Source organism: Peromyscus leucopus, chromosome X, assembly GCF_004664715.2.
Source record: "Peromyscus leucopus breed LL Stock chromosome X, UCI_PerLeu_2.1, whole genome shotgun sequence".
Taxonomy (NCBI): domain Eukaryota; kingdom Metazoa; phylum Chordata; class Mammalia; order Rodentia; family Cricetidae; genus Peromyscus; species Peromyscus leucopus.
This window is the reverse complement of record NC_051083.1, coordinates 40,666,581-40,686,474: the sequence shown is the minus strand read 5'-3', so window position 1 is coordinate 40,686,474 and position 19,894 is coordinate 40,666,581. Positions and strand designations below refer to the sequence as shown.

The window sequence follows — 19,894 nt, the reverse complement described above, 5'->3', positions numbered from 1 at the left end:
CGGATGCTGCAATCTACAAGACTCATGTCTTACCCCAAATATACCCATGCCCCTGCAACCCCAGTAGCTTCCTGAGACCCAGAATCTGCCAGCTCTCATTGAAGCAAGAGCTCTCACTGGACCAAGACAGGCTTCCTAGGGCACAGAGTGCTCCAGCTCTGATTGGACCAAGAGCCCTGATAAGAACAAGAGCAGTTCCCTGAGAAACAGAATCAGCCAGGTTGGATTGGACCAAGAGCAGCTCCTTGAGACACAGAATATGCCAGCTCCAATTAGAACAAGAGCTAAGATTGAACCCAGGGTGGCACCCTGAGACATAGACACAGCAAGCACAGATTGGACCAAGAAGAGCTCCATCAGACACAGGCACCTCTTGCACCTATTGGAGGAAGAAATGGGTAGACACCAGTGCAAAAATAATACAACAACATAAAAAACAATATGGCATCACCAGAACCTAGCAATTCAACAATAGCAAGACCTGAACATCACAACTCAGAAGAAACAGAAGAAAGCGACCTTAAAAATAACTAAGATGATGATAGAGGCCTTTAAAGAGGAAGTGAAAAAATTCCCCTAAAGAAATTGAGGAAAAGACAAACAAAAAATTGGAAGAAATCAACAAACCCCTTAAAGAAAGCCATGAAAAAACAAATGTGTGAAGGAAATAGTTCAAGACCTGAAAATTGAAATAGAAACAATGAAGAAGACACAAACTGAGGGGATGCTGGAAATAGAAAATCTGAGTAAGTGAAGAAGAACTACAGATGCAAGCACAACCAACCAACAGAATATAAGAGATGGAAGAGAGAATTTCTGGCATAGAGGATACAATAGAGGAAATAGAATTGTCAGTCAAGGAAACACCAAAGCCAAAAAAAGTCATAACACAAAATGTCCAGGAAACCTGTGATACCATGAAAAGGCCAAGCCTAAGAACAATAGGGATAGAAGAAGGAAAAAAATACCAACTCAGGCACAGAAAATATATTCAACAAATCATAGAAGAAAACTTTCCCAACTTAAAGGAGGAAATACCTATGAAGATACAAGAAGCTTATAGAACACCAAATAGACTAGATCCCCCAAAAAAGTCCCCTTGCCACATAATAATTAAATCACTAAACATACAGAATAAAGAAAGAATATTAAGAGCAGCAAAGGAAAAATTTCAAGTGAGTTATAAAGGCAGACCTACCAGAATAACACCCAACTTCATTTAATGGAGACTCTGAAAGCCAGAAGGTCATGGACAGATGTAATGCAGACACAAAGAGACCATGGATGCCAGCCTAGACTAATATACCCAGCAAAATGTTCAATCACCATAGACAGAGTGAACAAGACATTCCAAGACAAAACCAGATTTAATTACCTATCTGCAAATCCAGTCCTACAGGAAGCATTAGAAGGAAAACTCCAACCTAAGGAAGTCAGATGCACCCAGGAAAACATAGGCAGTAGATAACCCCACAGCAGTAAATCCCAAAGAAGGGAAATACACACACACTACCACAAAAAGGTAACAGAAATTAACAACCACTGGTCATTAATATCCCTTAATTGAGTGCCAATTGACTTGATTTGCCTATAAAAAAAGACACAGGCTAACAGAATAGATATGAAATTGGGATCCATGCTTCTGCTGCATACAAGAAACACACCTCAATTTCAAAGACAGACACTACCTCAGATTAAAAGGCTGGGAAAAGACTTTCCAATCAAATGGACATAAGAAGCAAGCTGCTGTAGCTATCCTAATATCTAACAAAATAGACTTCAAACTAAATTAATCAAATGAGATTGGGAAGGACATAACATATTCATCAGAGGAAAGATGCATCAAAATGACGTTTTAATTCTGAACTTTTATGCCCCAAATACAAGGACACACAAATATGTAAAAGAAACATTACTAAAGCTTAAGTCACACATCAAACCCACACATGAATTGTGGGAGACTTTACCATCCCAATATCACCAATGGACAGACCTGCCAGACTGAAACTTAACAGAGAAATAAGGGACCTAACAGAAGTTATAACTTAAATGGACTTAATAGATATCTACAGAACATTCCACCTCAACAAAAAGAATATATCTTCTTCTCAGCACCCCATGGAACCTTCTCTAAAATTGACCACATAATCGGTCACAAAGCAAATCTCAACAGACACAAAAAAATTGGAATAACCTCCTGTATTTTATTGGACACCCATGGCTTATAGTTATATTTCAATAACAACAACAAAATTTACAGAAAACCTACAATTGCATACAAACTGAAAAATGCTCAGCTGAATCACAAATGGGTCAAGGAAGAAATAAAGAAAGAAATTAAAGTCTTCCTAGAATTTAATGAAAATGAATGTAATACATACTCAAACTTATGGGAAACTATAAGAACAGTGCCAAGAGGAAAATTCATAGCACTAAATGCCCACATAAAGAAGTTGAAGAAATCTCACACTAGAAACTTAACAGAACACCTGAATGCTCTAGAACAAAAAGAAGCAAACTCACCTAGGAGAAACAGATGCCAGGAAATAATCAAATTGAGAGCTGAAATCAATAAAATAGAAACAAAGAGAGCAATAAAAAAATCAATAAAACAAAACCCTTACCCAAATTAACCAAAAGGAAGAGAAAGAGCATCCAAATTAACAAAACCAGAAATGAAAAGGGAGACATAACAACAGACATGGAAGAAATCCAGAGATTTATCAGGTCATACTTCAAAAACCTGTACTCCAAAAAATTGGAAAATCTGAAAGAAATGGACAATTTTTCTGAATATGTACCACATATCAATGTTAAATCAAGACCAGATAAACCATTTAAATAGACCAATAACCCGTAAGAAAATAGAAATCATCATTAAAAGTCTCCCAACCAAAAAATTCCAGGACTAGATGGGTTCAACACAAAATTCTACCAGATTTTCAAAGAAGAGCTAATACCAATACTCCTCAAATTGTTTCACACAATAGAAACAGAAGGAACATGACCAAACTCTTTATATGAGGCCAGAGTTAACCTGATACCCAAACCACACAAAGATGGAACAATGAAAGAGAATTACAGACCAGTCTCCCTCATGAACATTGATGCAAAAATACCCAATAAAGTATTGGTAAACTGAATACAAGAACACATCAAAAAATTATCCACCATGACCAAGTAGGCTTCATCCCAAAGATGCAAGGGTGGTTCAACATATGAAAATATGTCAATATAATACACTGAAAGGAAAAAAAAAACACATGATCATTTCACTAGATGCTGAAAAGGCATTTGACTTAATCCAACACGCTTTCATGATAAAGGTCTTGGAGAGGTCAGGAATACAAAGAACAAACCTAAACATAATAAAGGAAATTTACAGCAAGAAAACAGTCAAAATCAAATTAAATGGAGAGAAACTCAAAGTGATTCCACTAAAATCAGGAACAAGACAAGGCTGTCCATTCTTCCCGTATCTACTCAATATAGTAATCAAAGTTCTAGCTAGAGCAATAAGACAACAAAAGGAGATCAAGGGGATACAAATTGTAAAGGAAGAAGTCAAACTTTCACTATTTGCAGATGATATGATAGTATACATAAGTAACCCCAAAAATTCTACCAGGGAACTCCTACAGCTGATAAACTCCTTCAGTAAAGTGGCAGGATATAAGATCAACTCAAAAAAATCAGTAGCCCTCCTATACACAAATGATAAATGGGCTGAGAAAGAAATCAGACAAACATCACTCTTTACAATAGCCACAAATAATATAAAATACCTTGGGATAACACTAACTAAACAAGTGAAAGACCTGTATAACAAGAACTTCATGTCTCTGAAGAAAGAAATTGAAGAAGATATCAGAAAATCAAAAGATCTCACATGCTCATTGATAGGTAGGATTAATGTAGTAAAAATGGAAATCTTACCAAAAGCAATCTACAGATTCACTGCAATCCCCATCAAAATCCCAATACAATTCTTCACAGACCTGGAAAGTACAATATTCAAATTCATATGGAAAAACAAAAAAACCAAGATAGCCAAAAGAATCTTGTATAATAAAGTAACTTGTGGAGGCATCACCATCTCTGACCTCAAGCACTACTATAGAGCTATAGTGATAAAAGCAGCTTGGGACTGGCATAACAACCAACATGTGGACCAGTGGAATCGACCTGAAGACCCTGACATTAACCCACACACCTATGAACACCTAATTTTTGACAAAGAAGGCAAAACTGTACAATGGAAAAAGAAAACATCTTCAACAAATGGTGCTGGCATAATTGGAAATCAACATGTAGAAGATTGCAAATAGATCTATATCTGTAGCCATGCATAAAACTCAAGTTCAAGTAGATCAAAGAACTCAATAAAAAACCAGTTACACTGAACCTGTTAGAAGACAACATAGGAAGTAGTCTTGAATGTATTGGCACAGGAGGCCACTTCCTAAATATAATACCAGTAGTACAGACACTGAGAGTAACAATTAATAAATGGGACCTCCTGAAACTGAGAAGCTTCTGGAAGGCAAACGACACAGAAAATAAGACAAAATGACAGCCTACAGAATGGAAAAAGATCTTCATCAACCCCAAATCTGACAGAGGGCTGATCTCCAAAATATATAAACAATTCAAGAAACTAGACATCAAAATATCAAAGAATCCAATTAAAAAATGGGCTACAGAGCTAAACACAGAATTCTCAACAGAAGAATCTCAAATGGCTGAAAGACATTTTAAGGAATTGCTCAACATCCTTAGTCATCAGGGAAATGCAAATCAAAATGTCTCTGAGATACCATCTTATACCTGTCAGAATGGCTAAGATCAAAAACACTGAAGATAGCTTATGTTGGACAGGATGTGGAGCAAGGGGAACACTCCTTCACTACTGGTAGGAGTGCAAATTTATACAGTTACTTTGGAAATCAGTATGATGGTTTCTTATAAAATTGGAAAACAAACTTCCTCAAGACCCAGCTATACCACTCTTGGGCATATACCCAAGGAATGCTCAATCATACCACAAGGACACATGCTCAACTATGTTCATAGCAGCATTATTTGTAATAGCAAGAACCTGGAAACAACCTAGATGCCCCTCAACCAAGGAATGGATTAAGAAAATGTGGTACATATACACAATGGACTACTGCTCAGCAGGAAAATACAATGACATCATGAAATTTGCAGGTAAATGGATGGAACTAGAAAATATTATCCTGAATGAGGTAACCCAGACTCAGAAGGACAACCATGGTATACACTTATTCATAAGTTGATATTAAATTTAAAGCAAAGGATAACCAGAGTACAACCCATACTCTAGAAAAGGTAGCTGACAAGGAGGACCCAAAGAGGGAAGCATGTATTGCCCTGGGAAGGGAAAATAGATGAGATCTCCATGAGTAAACTGGGGATGAGGGGTGGGCTGTGGAGGGTAGTGGATGAGAACATAAGGGAATGGGATGGTTGAGCTGGAACAGGGATGGAGTGGGAGAGCAATGAAAGAGATACCATGATAGAGGGAGACATGGGGATAGGGTGTAGTGGGTAGCCATTCCAGCTTTGATCTGGAAGATCCAACCCCCATTGAGGCTTCGGTGACTGTCACGCCTACAAGGCAGGGCCAAGAGAGGACCCTGAAGACCCGAGATCTGGATGCACCACCTCTCTTGGTTCCTAGACCCTGGATGCTGGAGGTAGACCGAGTAGAGTTCTGCAGAGAACACCGCCGGACTGCACTATGTCTTTCCCAGACCCTGCAACCAACCTATCCCTTCATTTGTAAGTTATACCACTAAATAAACCTCCCTTTTAACTACATGGAGTAGCCTTAATAATTTCATCAATAATAGGGAAAATTTGGTACTAGGGAAGTTCCCAGGAATCTCCAAGGATGACCTCAGCTTCAACTACTAGCAATATTGGAATATTGGAGAGGGTGCCTGAACTGGCTTACCTCGGTAATCAGATTGATGAATAACCTGTCATCATAGTGCCTTTTTCCAGTAACTTGTAGAAGCAGATCCACAGATCCACAGCCAAACACCAGGCCAAGTTCTAGGAGTCCAGTCAAAGAGAAAGAATAGGGATTCTATGAGCAGGGACATCAAGATCATGATGGGAAAACCTATAGAGACAACCAGACAAAACTAGTGGGAATTCATGAAATTTAGATCAACAGTTGTGGAGCCTGCATGGCCTTGACTAGGCCCTCTACATTACAAGACAGCTGTGTAACTTGATCTGCTTAAGGGGCCCTCTGGCAATCCCTGGTGCATGAGCAGGCTTTTTGGAGCCCACTACCTATAATGGGACACCTCTCACAGCCTTGAGGCAGGATGAGGCACTTGGACCTGCCTCTACTAAATGTATCTCCCCATGGGAGGCCTTACCTTCTTGTAGGAAGGAATGGAGGGTTGGTTTGGGAGGAGGAGGCTGGATGGGCAGGAGGAGAGAAGAGGGGAATCTTTGACTGGTATGTAAAACGAATAAAAAAATTCTTAATACAAAAAAAGAAAGAAAAATAGTGTATATATGTTAGCAACCTTTACAGCAAAGGTTATTAATTCTGTTGGAGCTTTGTTGGCAAAGGGTTTCAGCTAGCTTCGTGAATGAGGGGCTGTACTGGTTCTGGGAGCCAACCTGGGTGGGGAGCAAACAGTACAGCACCGCTTGAATGGGACTAGAGCATTGCTTCACTGGGGGCGGCAGCATGAAAGAGATGAGCCTGTTGATACTGAGCTGGCTCAAGCTGGTAGGGCTCATGTGCATCTTCCTGGTGCCATAGCTGGAACTAGGAGCCATGCATAGCCCAGTCTGCCTGTCCCTTTGGGAGTCCTGCTGAAAAGTAAGCCCGCCAATCTGGACTTCTGGCATTGTGAGCCCACCCTCGGCAGCGGTGAAGTCCCCGACAAAGTGCCCCTTGCTCCTGTTCTGTCGCCCATGGTTCCTCTGCTGCCCTCTCCCCTCCCCTCCTCTCCCCTCCTCTGCCCTCCTTTGACCCCTGGGCCCTAGGAAGCCCCTGAATATTCCCCTCTCCCTATGGTCCTAGTTGCCAAGACTCTGGAGACCTGCCACGCCCTCTCCTCCTCCCTTGGCCATCCCTTCCCCTCTGGAGTAACACATATGCTATTTTGAACAATTGTTATCATTGAAGTCGAAAACCATGTGGTTGTGTAAAAGATGCAACACTTTCCATATCCCCGATAAAAACAGAAACAAGCTAAATACCCAAAATCCAAGATGTGTGGCTTCTCTGCTCTGTTCCCCTACTTTCCCAACCCTCTGTCTAAGAGCAATTTGCCAAAGTTTTCCTCTTGGCCCACATTTCTGCCTGTACTATTCCACTTAACCTGGCTTTTCCCCGAATGATTTTTCACTTGGTTTTATTTTGAGGAGATAGAGAGAGCTGGAAGCATGAAAGGCCCATTTTCCTCTGTGGTCTTTGGTTACCAGTTAACCCGCATTATGCTAACCCTGAGTGCCTTGCTTTTTAGGCCATACCTTTGTGTTTCTTTCCTTCTTTTTCATTCTTTCTTTTTTATTTTCCTTTACTTTTCCTTTCCTTTTCTTTTTTCTTTCCTCTTCTTTTCTTTACTTTTTTTCTCCCTGAGGCAACCACAGAAGCCTGGAACTTTTTCAGCCTGTACTAAAAGCTTAGAAACGTTTCCCATTGCCAGACATTCCAGAACAAAACTGATGCCTCAAAGGGATCTCTGAGTGGAAACAATGCTTTGAAGATCATTATTGAATGCTTGTCCAATTGAATTGAGAGCAAATAATATCTTATAATTAAATAACATTGTAGTATTATTAAATTACGTGATTTGCTAAAGTCAATATTAATTGTGATGAAGTATTTTTAACCAATATTCCCTTAAGTATTTAAGGACAAAGGTCATAATCTGCAAATTACTACTAAAAGATGAGTGAAAAAAGTGTAAGTGTGTGTTTATGTATGTGTAAAGAATTGTTTTGAGGGGCTGGAGCGATAGCTCAGCAGTTGTGACTGCTTGTTACTCTTACAAAAGACCCATGTTCAATTCCTAATGCCTACCTATATATATATGGGGGCTTATAACTGTCAGTAACCCCAGTTATAAGGGATCTGAAGCCCTCTTCTGAGATTTGTGGGTTCATCAGCTCCTGCATTTATATGGCACACATACATAATACTCTCATGCTCACATACATGCACATCAAATACATTTTTATAAAGAAGGATTATGGAATAAATATGATATGTTACAAATGGATAAATTTGGGGAAAGGACTTTTTGCCACTTTTTCTTTTTTGCCTGTTTCTTTTGTATTACTCCTTCAACTGCTATGGAAGTTTTAAATTATTGAGGGGTCTTAGTTTCAAATACTGTGCTCCTAACAGACATCGTGGCACACACCTTTGATCCTAGAAAGTGGGAGGCAGAGGCAGGTAGATCTCTGTGAGTTCAAGGCCAGCCTGGTATACAGGGTGAGATTCAGGTCAGCCTGGGTTCTACATGTAGAGATACTCTGCATTTTAGATGTAACCAACCATTTTATTAAATAAGAAGCACAGAACCAATGCAAAGAAGAAAGCCAAGAGGTCAGAGCTAAGAGCTAAAACCTTACCCTTCCTCCTGTGGTGGTCCTACCTCTCTGAACCAGAGCTACTTCCTGTGTGACTGTCTTTTTTATCGTGTTTCTGTTTTGCCTTCTCATTGGTTGTAAACCCAACCACATGACTGCCTTGTCATGACCTGTCTGTATAGACCTCCAGGTTTTCTATGATTGGTATTGAGATTAAAGGCATGTGTATCCAATACTGGTTGTATCCCTGAACACACAGAGACTTACCTAGCTCTGCCTACCAAATGCTGGGATTACAAGCATACGCCACCACTGCCCTGCTTTCCTATGGCTTGCTAATAGCTCTGACCCCTGGGCAACTTTATTTATTAACATACAAATAACATTTTAATACAAATAAAATATCACCATACTGCTTAAAAATACCATGTACCAATGGACATTTTTTTCTCATACAATGAATTCAAACAAAAAAAATTGCTTTTTTTTTTTTTTTTAAAGAATGGTAAAGTAGGATGAAAAGTCATTTGTACCATGCTTTCTTTTGGGCCACCATCCAGTTCCCAAATCATGACTCAGAGACTTATTAGTTTTGAATATTTGGCCTTAGTTTATGCTTGTGCCACTAGCACTTATAACTTATTTTAACCTGCTTCTCTTCATCTGTGTTTTGCCTTGGGGCTTTTTACCTTTCTTTCATTTTGTATGTCCTACTCTGTGTCTGGCTGGCTGGTTGTTGCCTGGCTGGCTGGCCCTGTGTATCTTCCTCTTTTTCTCCCTCATTTTCCTTTTCCCTTGAACCTAGATTCCTCCTCCTACTTATTCTCTATGCCTGCCAGCCCTGCCTATCCCTCTACTGCCTAGCTATTGGTTGTTCAGCTTTATTAGACAAATCAGGTGCCTTAGGCAGGCAAAGCAGCACATCTTTACATTGTTAAACAAATGCAGCATAAACAAATGAAACACATCTTTACATAGTTAAAGTAATATTCCACAACAGTTGTTAAATTTATAAAAAATCATAATATTCTTAAAAAGTACAATATGAAGTGTGGAGAGATGGCTCAGTAGTTAAGACTACTTGATGCTTCTGAAGAGGACAGCAATTGGTTCCTAGCACCCACATGACAGCTCACAACTGTCTGTAACTCTAATATTTGGGGGTTCTGATATTTTCTTCTGACCTCTGTAGACACTGTATCTACATGGTACACATACATATATGCAGGCAAAACACCCATACACATAAACAACAAATAAATACATAAATAATCATTTTTTTTAATTTTATTTTACAATACCATTCAGTTCCACATAACAGTCACAGATTCCCTCACTCTCCCCCCTCCCACTCCCTCCCCTTACCACCAGCCCACTCCCCATTCCCACCTCCTCCAGGGCAAAGCCTTTTCCGAGGACTGAGATCGACCTGGTAGACTCAGTCCAGGCAGGTCCGGTCCCCTCCTCCCAGACTGAGCCAAGCGTCCTTGCACAAGTCCCAGCAGAGAAAAACAATGACATCATGAGGTTTGCAGGCAAATGGATGGATCTAGAAAAAATCATCCTGAGTGAGGTAACCCAGACTCAGAAAGACAAATATGGTATGTACTTACTCATAGGAGGATGCTAGATGTGGAACAAGGATGACTGGACTGCTACTCACATTTTTTAAGATAAATGTACAATATGAAAACTAGGATGTGTTCATCTTTTCAATAAAGGCACCATATTGTATTCAAGACATCCCATGATACAACATTTAGGTCACATTTGTAATTCTTAATTCTACTTAAAGTATCTAATAGCTCATGATTATTTAAAGTTAGTGGCTATATTGACACAAAGCCTGCAGGGTCTGAGAAGCCCCATCTCTCTCCAAACCCCATCCTCTCAGAGAATCTCCAACAAAGAAAAGGTGCCAACAAGCTCAGTTCTGCAGCTCCTCCTCTGAAGCTGCCAGCAGCCCAAGACTCCATTAAAAGCATTAAGTTTTTGACCATACTTGGGCACAAGCCCAGCTTGTGGCGGGCCTGTCATAACCCATGTCTTACAGGCTATATAACCTCCCTGCTTTAGTTCATGCCTGGGACTTCTCCAGTCTCAATCTCTGGGACTGGAGAACTCACCCAGGAATTGCTTTGCACAGAAAAATTTGTTCTTTTATTTTTTCCAATTTCGCTTGACTTGGCTTACTGCATCAATGGAGAAACCTGCTATCGGGCTACAGAAAACCTACTGATAAATACTCATACATGTGCTCATACAACTATTTACACAAAATCAGATGAAACAAATTATTAAATTAAAAAATAGAGAGGTTAACTTGATTGTTTTTTTTAATGTATCTGTCATCACTTGCTTAGCATTTAATGCTATTTTCATGGTCCATAGGATTGGATTTTTCTATAATGGCTAGTTCTGGTGATATAATTTCCAACTGTGGAGCAGTGCCATTGTATGTTGGAATATTTTATTTGCTTTTTTATTTTATTTTACTTTATTTTAAAGGAGGTCACACTTAAGAGATTGCCTTGAGACTTAGAAGAGACTATGGACTTTGAACTTTTAGAGTGTTGAAACTGTGAAAGACTATAGGGATTATTAAAGTTAAACTTAATTCATTTTGCACTATGATATGGTCGTGAGCCTATGGGGACCAGGGAGTAGAAAGTTGTAGTTTGAAGGAAATGTCCCCCATAGGCTCATATACTTAAACACTTTATCCTCTGTGGTACTGTTTGGGGTGGTAAGTACAGCGTTACAGGAAGAAGTGAATCATGAGGGGTCAGGCTTTGAGAATTTATACCTTCACCCCACTCCCAATATTTTCTCTCTTTCTCTTCCCTCCCCCACTCCCCCCTTTGTGTTTTTGGTAAAAGATATGACCTCTCAGCTTCATGCTCCAGCTACCTGCTGCCATGCATTCCCCTCATTGTCGTGAATTCTCACTCCAAAATCATAAACCAAAATAAATTCTTCCATTAGTCACTTTTGGGCATGGCATTTCATCATAGCAACAGAAAAGTAACTTATCCATCTACCTAATTTCACTTTGCCTCACATCAGCATATCCAACCTGCTCTTAGCCTTTATTCCTCACTCTTGGGAAAATCCCCTGGTTTGGGTATACATACTAGTCATCCACATCACTTCATATGCTGTTGGCTCTGAGTACAGACATGTCTCCAGCTTCTTGAAGTCCTCTTGGTTATAGAGTCACATCTAGCCAGGCTTGGATTTCATTAAAAAATCAGGATCCCACAGTCACTGTTGCTCCTGCCAATACCTTGAGTGTCCAGTTTCTGCCACCCTGCCTTATTGTATGGGCCATGTGAAGTAGGATGTATGGGGGGGGGCAATGATGCTGTTCAGTCTCAAGGACAGCTTACACTCACACACAGTGTGCTATGTGATCACATGTCACAGAAACTTTGCTGCATTATCTTCCCAAGAGCACCTGTCCTTTTCCTTGAAGTCATTTCTACTCTTACCTGTCCCAACCCCAACTTTGGGAAAAACAAGCCTAGCAGGGACAGGTGCAAGAGCAGAACCAACTCCACAGCTAGCTGCATTACCAACACAGATTGCATATAAGAAAATTACAGATTATCACACTGGATTAAATTTATGAAAGATTTCCTTTCCTCCATTACCATATTTCCTTTGGGCCATTGCATAGCCCTCTCCTCGTCCTGTTTCCCTCCTCTTTTATAAATGTATACTGTCAGCTCTATAATGTCATTAGCATCAGGCAACTCTGGAAACTCCATTCATTCTCATCAAAATGACTTTTAATTTTGATGAGAAGTGTGAATTTCATTTTATACACAAAGCAACAGTCTCTATGAAGTTCAAGGTCTCATAACCACAATGAAAATGTAAGTACTCACTGAAATATGTTTCTTTCCAGAATGCAGTGCTATATGTTCAATGAATTGTTACAAAAGAAAAAAAAAAGATCTAGCTTTTAATTATATTTTTGGTAAAAGAGGAGACTTAATCCCCTTTCTCACCTTTGTTGAATATCACAGTTCTTCCAGTGAGTCACTGACAGCTGACACATTTTTATCTACTGTTACATTTACCTGAAACTTAATTTTCAAGAAAATCCATACAGCTCTCTTGAAATATATGAACAGTTATCCGAAATTGAGATGATATGTTTGAAGATGAAGGAGAGGATTAACATACTTACTGCCCTAGCTGAGCCAGGCAAAGTGGCACAGGCCTTTAATCCCAGCACTTGGACATCTGAGGCAGGAAGAGCTTTGTGAGTTCAAGGCCAGTCTGGATTACATTGTGAGTTCCAGGACAGGCAGAGCTACATAGTGAGACTGTGTCTTGGGGGAAAAGAAGACAACAGAAACAACAACAAAACACCTGAAACACAAACTTTCTTTTTATACTTGAGTAAAAATGATGAGAAAAGCACATAATCTAATTTAGGAAACTTCCATAAATTCTGATCACTCAGGAAAAGACTTTTGGGGAAGCAGAAATCACCAGTGGCAGGGAGAATTTCCTAGTTTTTAATCTAAGAAGATGAAGGATAGAATGCATTTGGGTTGCTAAAATGTGAGGAAATATAGAACACTTATATTCTAAAATAGTTTCTCTTTGTCCCTTCTTTCACCAAATATGTACCCATCATTCAATTTGTTTTCTTCACATTCTAGTTACTAGGAATTTTGTCACAACAAGGGAAAATAGGAACATAAAATGGATTAAAGACATGACACCTGAGATCATTAATACTACCAGTATGAAAAAGAATAACATAGGAAAAAATCTTCCTGATATTGGTATGAGAGTTAACTTCTTGGATATGACATGAAAAACCATGGCCTATCAATTCAAAAAGCAAGGCAGACAAAAAAACAAATGAACAACAACAAAAAACTTCTGCATAGGAAAAGAAAATTAAGAGTAAGAAGACCAAATATTTGCAAATCTATAAACTGTTTCTGGAAATGATTTTAATACTGAAAATACTAAATATTAAGCTTTACCACCATACACATACAAATAGAAAATATTCATTTTAAAATGTGCTATGAGTATTTGTGGATATAAAAGGTTGAAAATGAACTTAAACCTACCTAAAATCTTTAACAAAATTAACTTAAAACTAAAATCTTTAAATGTTACATCTTAAAAGTATCAAGACTGTGGGACTGGACAGATGACTCATCATTTAAAAGAGTATTATTCTTCCAGAGTTTGAGTCCTAGAACTCACATCATATGGTTCACAATCCCTTGTAACTCCAGCTCCAAGCATATGATACCTTTGATCTTCTTGGGCACCCACCCATGTGGCATATACTTGCACAAACACACTCACATATATATGACTAAAACTGAAATAAAACTTTTCTTAAAAGTATCAAACTAGAAACAATAAAACTCATTATTTTAGCTGTAGCTTCAAGTTTGGTTAAAAAATAATCACTAAAATTGAAAGGACACTAGCCAACTTGAGCATGTGGCTCTGGAAGGCCTGGCCCTTCTCTCCCATTCCCTCTGCCTTGCTAGAAAGTGTTAGATGACATTCCCAAAACTAGTCACCAAGGTCTATTCTCTTATTTGTCCACTTTCTCCTCCTAAGGCTGACTACCAAAGTCCAGCTACCAAAGTATTGAAGTCCAGCAATCAGAAGCCAACTTTTGCTGTCCTAATTAACATGCCCAGTTAAAATTAAATGCATCATCCTAACACAGGGTTTCCCCTCGTACCTTTATAAACTGCCATTTTCCTATGTCCTTTGTCCCTCTGAAATAAATACCCCTTTCCCTTGTCCCCTTCCCCTTCTCCTTGGTCACCTATCTCCTTCACCACCGCACCCTAACCCATTCTAATACAGACCTCCCCCTTTTCTGCTGTTAAATTACACCTGCAAGGTCATTTGCTTGCTGCTGTTTTCCTGCCTGAGTCAGAAAACAGCCACTTTAACTTTTCTTCTCCACTTAATAAAGGATCTCTCTGCAAAAACTGGTGTTTGGGTGTGATTTGTGCCTAATCCGGGGTACAGGAGGAAGCCCCCATTCAGGAGGAGGGATCTCCTTCAATAATTCTTTAAATTTTTCATTTAGCTGAAGCTATGGAAGTTTTCTCTTACTTTATACGAACAATTCCAATGTTTTAAGATTTATCTTGTAATTGATGTCACTGAATCTAAAGAGTAATTCTGCTTTGCTTTTATTATTGTCTTTACAAATTCTTATAAGTAACTGATGTAAGAATGCCATATTCTCAATAGTAAATAAATTTGAGACCTGTGCATATGAATGTTGATCTTGTAATTGATAAAATGTTGGTTCAGGCATAGCAGAAGTATATTTTAGTTCATTGAGAAATGTTTATAAATATTAAGTCTAACGTTGATATTGTCCAAAAAGATGTTCACATATGGTGATATCTTCATATATATTCTGTTCACTATTTGAAATGAGAACAGAATAAAGTCAAGTAAGTAAAATGGAAAACCACCTAGTCATTTTCATCATCATAATCTTCATCCTTTCTCTGCATGATCAATTCATGTGCTCTTAGTACTCTTGGTATTGGAGTGTTGACAGTTTGGTAATCCCATCCTTTCCTCATAAATAGCTTCTCAAGGATGCCTGGCATATCGTAGCCTTTGCTTATGATGAAATCCTTAAAGGCAATTGTTCCATAAAGGTCTTCAATGATGTCTGGTTTACCAAACCTTCCACCTTCAAGTTCAAGTAAGTAGTCAGGATCCATCAAAGGCTCATCATTTACTAGCTTTTTCCACAGATCAGGCTTCAGGTACCATGCTCCATATCTAATCTTATCCCTGGTGGACTTGTAAGGATCAAGTGGTTTTCGGAGTTTTCTTTCAAAGTTAGACTCCTGTATGGAGAATCTGATCTCCTTCACTCTGCTCAGCCTCCTGCAGTACTTGAGCTCAGAAGGAAGCACGCTGATTTTCTTGATGGCAGAGTCTCCATAGCTCGGTTTGCACTCATAGCCAATGTCAAATTGCTTCATCATGAAATCTTCGTCAATACCCAAATCTCCGAATGAGTCAACCCATTCACAGAAGTCATAGACTCCTTTGGGTATGTACCGGTAATAAAAAGACTCCTCAGTCTCCTGTTTTTGGGGCTTGTTTTCATGAAGCACACCGTATTTGCGTGATCCAGGAAACTTGGGAGGATCCAGTTCAATTTTTTTTTGAGGGTATTTGTCTGCAACGACAGGCAGATCGATCGATTTTCTTTGGCCCTCACAAAAATCCCACTTCTCCTCCAACTCCCGCTCAGGGTCAAGCGTTTCCATCACATTTAATAAGAGATTTTCAGGAATTCCTTCCTCCAGGGGCCAGAAAGTCAAGGGATGCTGGGTCAGGTTTGCTTCTGTTCTCTCCACAAAGAACTTTCGCTCTTGCTGGGCCAGCGACAGCGGGGAAACCAGCATCAACTCCCGGCCCTGCTTTTTCTGACTCTTCCTGGACCTGCGCCTGACTCTATGAGAAATTGTGGGGAGAAAGCCCTCTTTGGAGCCACGAAGGATCATACCTTCACAAGGCGGACAGCCCTTCCTGAAATCGTCTAGTCCTTCCTTCACGAACACCCAGCGCCGTCCATCCAGAGAAGTAGGAAACTTCAGTTTTTCTTGTTTGTGCTTCGCTAAACATTTAGAAGGCAGCCTGTCCTTGAACCAGGGCTTGCAGGTCATGCCCAGAGGCATTGGCTGAAGTACCTGCCGGGGGCGATTCCATGGTATCCACTGCTCGCCCATGGTACCCCTGGGTCTGAGGCAACTGTCTTAGCCTCAAGGGATTGTTTTCCTGGGTCTACTCAGGTTGCTAAGAAACAAGGACTATGTGGCTGAAATTCCAATGGGCAAAACCAAGTATCCTACGCCATTCCTCTCACACCCCGTCCCCCTCCTCTGACCTCAATGGCTCCTTCCATTTTTCTTTGGGCCAAGAACTAAATACACTTCTTAGCTCCACTGGACTAGGGGTGGACTTTCCAACTGTTTCCTTCTTGGACTTTTAGAGAATTCTTCTATGAATATTGTATTTACTTTATGTATACATATACTTTCATCTCAACAACTGTATTTTGTGACTTATAAAAAGGTATTTCTCCATCTGTATATGTGTTCTTTTATTTGTCTTGGTTTTATTTTGTCATTTTTAGTGTATGTCTGTCACAATGTCCCCCCACCTTGATTTTTCCAGAAATTTCATGTTTTTGATACTGTCATGAGTGGCACTGAGAATAAATTTTTAGAAAATTTGAGAATAAATTTTGAGAAAGCATGTACTCTACTACTTGCTTACTGATGATGAATCTGTCCCTTTCTGAAGAGTAAAGCAATGCCTCATTATATAGACCAGCCTGCCTTACATTTCTTCCTCCTACTGCCTTTTGGCTTGATTTTTGTTTGTTTTGTTTTGTTTTGTGTGAGCTTTTGTTGTGGTAGCTCTTTCTTTTGAGACAGAGTTTTTCTGTGTAGTTAGTGCTGGTTGGCCTGTGTGGCAGTTTGAAAGAAAATGGCTCCTAAAGGGAGTGGCACTATTAGGAGGTTTGTCCTTCTTGGAGTAGGCATGGCCTTGTGGGAGAAAGTGTGTCATTGTGGGAGTGGGCGTTGAGGTCTCTTTTGCTCATGCTTCCCTCACTGTTTCATGGAGTCTACTTCCTGTTGCCTTCTGATCAAGGTGTAGCCAGCACCATGTCTGCCTGTACACTGTCGTGATGATAATGGACTGAACCTTTGAAACTATAAGTGAACCACACCCTCCAATTAAATTTTTTCCTTATAAGAGTTGCTATGATCATGGTGTCTCTTTATAGCAATAGAAACCCTAACTAAGACAACCTGAAACTTACTCTGTAGAACAGGTCAGCATCAAAGTCTTCTTCAAGAAGGCTGGAATTACAGGTGTGTATCACCACACATGGCCTTGACTTGTTTTTAGACAGATATATTCTCTTTGTATAAAATTATATACAATTTTATGCCAATAGTATGATTTTTTTCTACTAGTGCTTTGAAGGGGTAGATGTACTGTTTTCTCACTTGCAGTATTTTATTTTTTTAATTGTTATGATTTTATTTTATGTGTATGGCATTTTGCCTGCATTTGTGTCTGTGCATAATGTGTGTGCCTGGTGTCCATGGAGTCCAGAAAAGACTGCTAGATCTCCTATGACAAATGGTTGTGAATTGTCATGTGGGTGCTGGGAAAATCCAGGAACAGCAGCCACTGCTCTGAAACAATCCCCGACCCATCTCCTCAGGCCCTCACTTGCAGTATTTTAGATGAAAAGTTCCAGTAACTCTGGCTTATGATCGTTTCATTCAACCTTTCTCATGTATCCTTTATCAGAACAGATACTCTTAGAGGCCTTTTGTGGTTGCAAGGCACTGCTTCCTGTTATCTTTTTAGGTGGTGCTTTTCCTAAACCAAGATGCTTATCCTAATCTCTTAAATTTATAAAGAGTACAGGGTCTCTGCCTGGATTCCTCCTTCATGAGCTATGGTCTAAAGTCAGTAAACAATGAAGGACAATCACAGACCTCATTTCACATGTTTCCCATTTTAATAGGGGATCAGTCTCTGCTTTCTCATGGCTAGTGCCTTTCAAATTATTGTTTACACATTTTCTCTGTTTTTCTTAATTTCAAAGTATAAAGATGATCTCTATCTTGGTGAGAAACAAGACCAAGATTTTTATTGATCTGTCCCTACCAATCCATATGCTACTTTCTTTTTAAACATCAAATCCCTCATCACATCTTACTGAATTTGAACGTGTGGATCATATGCACTTCACTGAAACTACCTTAGTCCTTAAACTATATCACTGTTATATCATTTCTTGGCCAAATAAAATTCTTCTTCACATATATGGGCAACATAGGTTAGAATCAATGGATTATTTAGGAGAAGCAAAAAAAAAAGAACATAAAGTTAGGTGGGTGGGGAATGGGTGGATCTGGGAAGAGTTGAGGGAAATGGGGTGAATATGATCAAAACATATTATACAAAATTATCAAATAATTAAAATATTAAAGAAAAACAAATACAACTTTAATAAAATATCTTGTACATGTTAGACACTTCACTTGAGTGATAAGATTTCCAGGTTGGCCTTGAACTCAATTTGTAGGCTAGGCTAGATTTGATATCCTCATCCTCAAGCCTCATCCTCATCCCTAATAAGATGCAGACCTACTTTGAGGATTTCGGTTTTTCAGTATTCTCGTAAACATGTATGTTTACACATTTTTACATTTTCCATTCTCATGTATATGGTGTATAAGTGTATATTTACAATGTTATTATTATTATTTCTTCTTCTCTCATATATTACATCCTGACTACAGTTTTCACTCACTCAACCCTGTCTCCACCTCAATTTGCCTCTCCCTCAGATCCACTCCTCCTCTATTTCCCTTCAGAAAAGAGCAGGTCTCCAAGAGATGTTAACGAAGCAGTACATAACAAGTTACAATAATACAAGGGACAAACATTCATATCAAGGCTGGATAAGACAACCCAATAGAAGTTCTCAATTACAGGCAAAAGGGTCTCAATTACAGGCAAAAGAGTCAAAGACACTCCTCACTCCCACTGTTAGGAGTCCAACAAGAAGATCAAGCTGCACAGCCATAATGTACATGCAGAAGACCTAGGTCAGACCTACACAGGGTCTGTGATTACCACTTCAGTCTCTGTGAGCCCTTATGAGCCCTGTTATTTGACTCTGTGGGCCTTGTTCTCCAATTGTCCTCAACCACTCTGGCTCCTACAATCTTTCTTCCTCCTCTTCACCTAATGTTTGGCTGTGGGTCTCTGCATCTGCTCCTATCAGTTGCCAGAAGAAGACTCTTTGATGATAATTGTTCTAGATTGATCCATGAGTATAGCAGAATATCTTGAGGAATCACTTCACTGATATTCTTTTGTTCTGGCCAGTCATGTTTGGTTCTATCCTAGTTCTCTGGGCAATCCAGCCTCTGGTTCCAGGCCATGCAGGCAGTATTATGTGTGGGCCTCATCTTGTAACTTAGGCCTGAAGTTGGATCAGTTATTGGTTGGCCACTCCTACAAGTTGTGTGCCACCTTCAGCCCAGCACATCAGTATATCATGCAGGGAGGGCAAGTTGTAAGTCAAAGATTTTGTAGCTGGAGTGGTTTCACAGTTCCACTGCTGGAAGCCTTGCCTAGTTACAGATGACCAGTTCAAGCTCCATATTCCTCATGGCTAGGAGTCTTCATTAGGGTCACCCTCATAGATTCTAGGGAGTTTCCACTGCAC

General features: G+C 39.5%; 1 protein-coding gene across 1 annotated transcript; it reads right to left on the bottom strand.

Annotated features, from left to right (window-relative positions):
• Positions 1 to 14,766: 14,766 nt before the first annotated feature.
• Positions 14,767 to 16,395, bottom strand: LOC114694987 (protein FAM47A-like). The gene has a single exon (XM_028872132.2). It carries the CDS (start codon positions 16,356 to 16,358, stop codon positions 15,081 to 15,083), a length of 1,278 nt encoding a protein of 425 aa, XP_028727965.1. The 5' UTR covers positions 16,359 to 16,395; the 3' UTR covers positions 14,767 to 15,080.
• Positions 16,396 to 19,894: the final 3,499 nt, after the last annotated feature.

Bases quoted from the DNA above. Each gene is read 5' to 3' on its own strand.
- LOC114694987 (XM_028872132.2), bottom strand. From the start codon at position 16,358: ATGGGCGAGCAGTGGATACCATGGAATCGCCCCCGGCAGGTACTTCAG.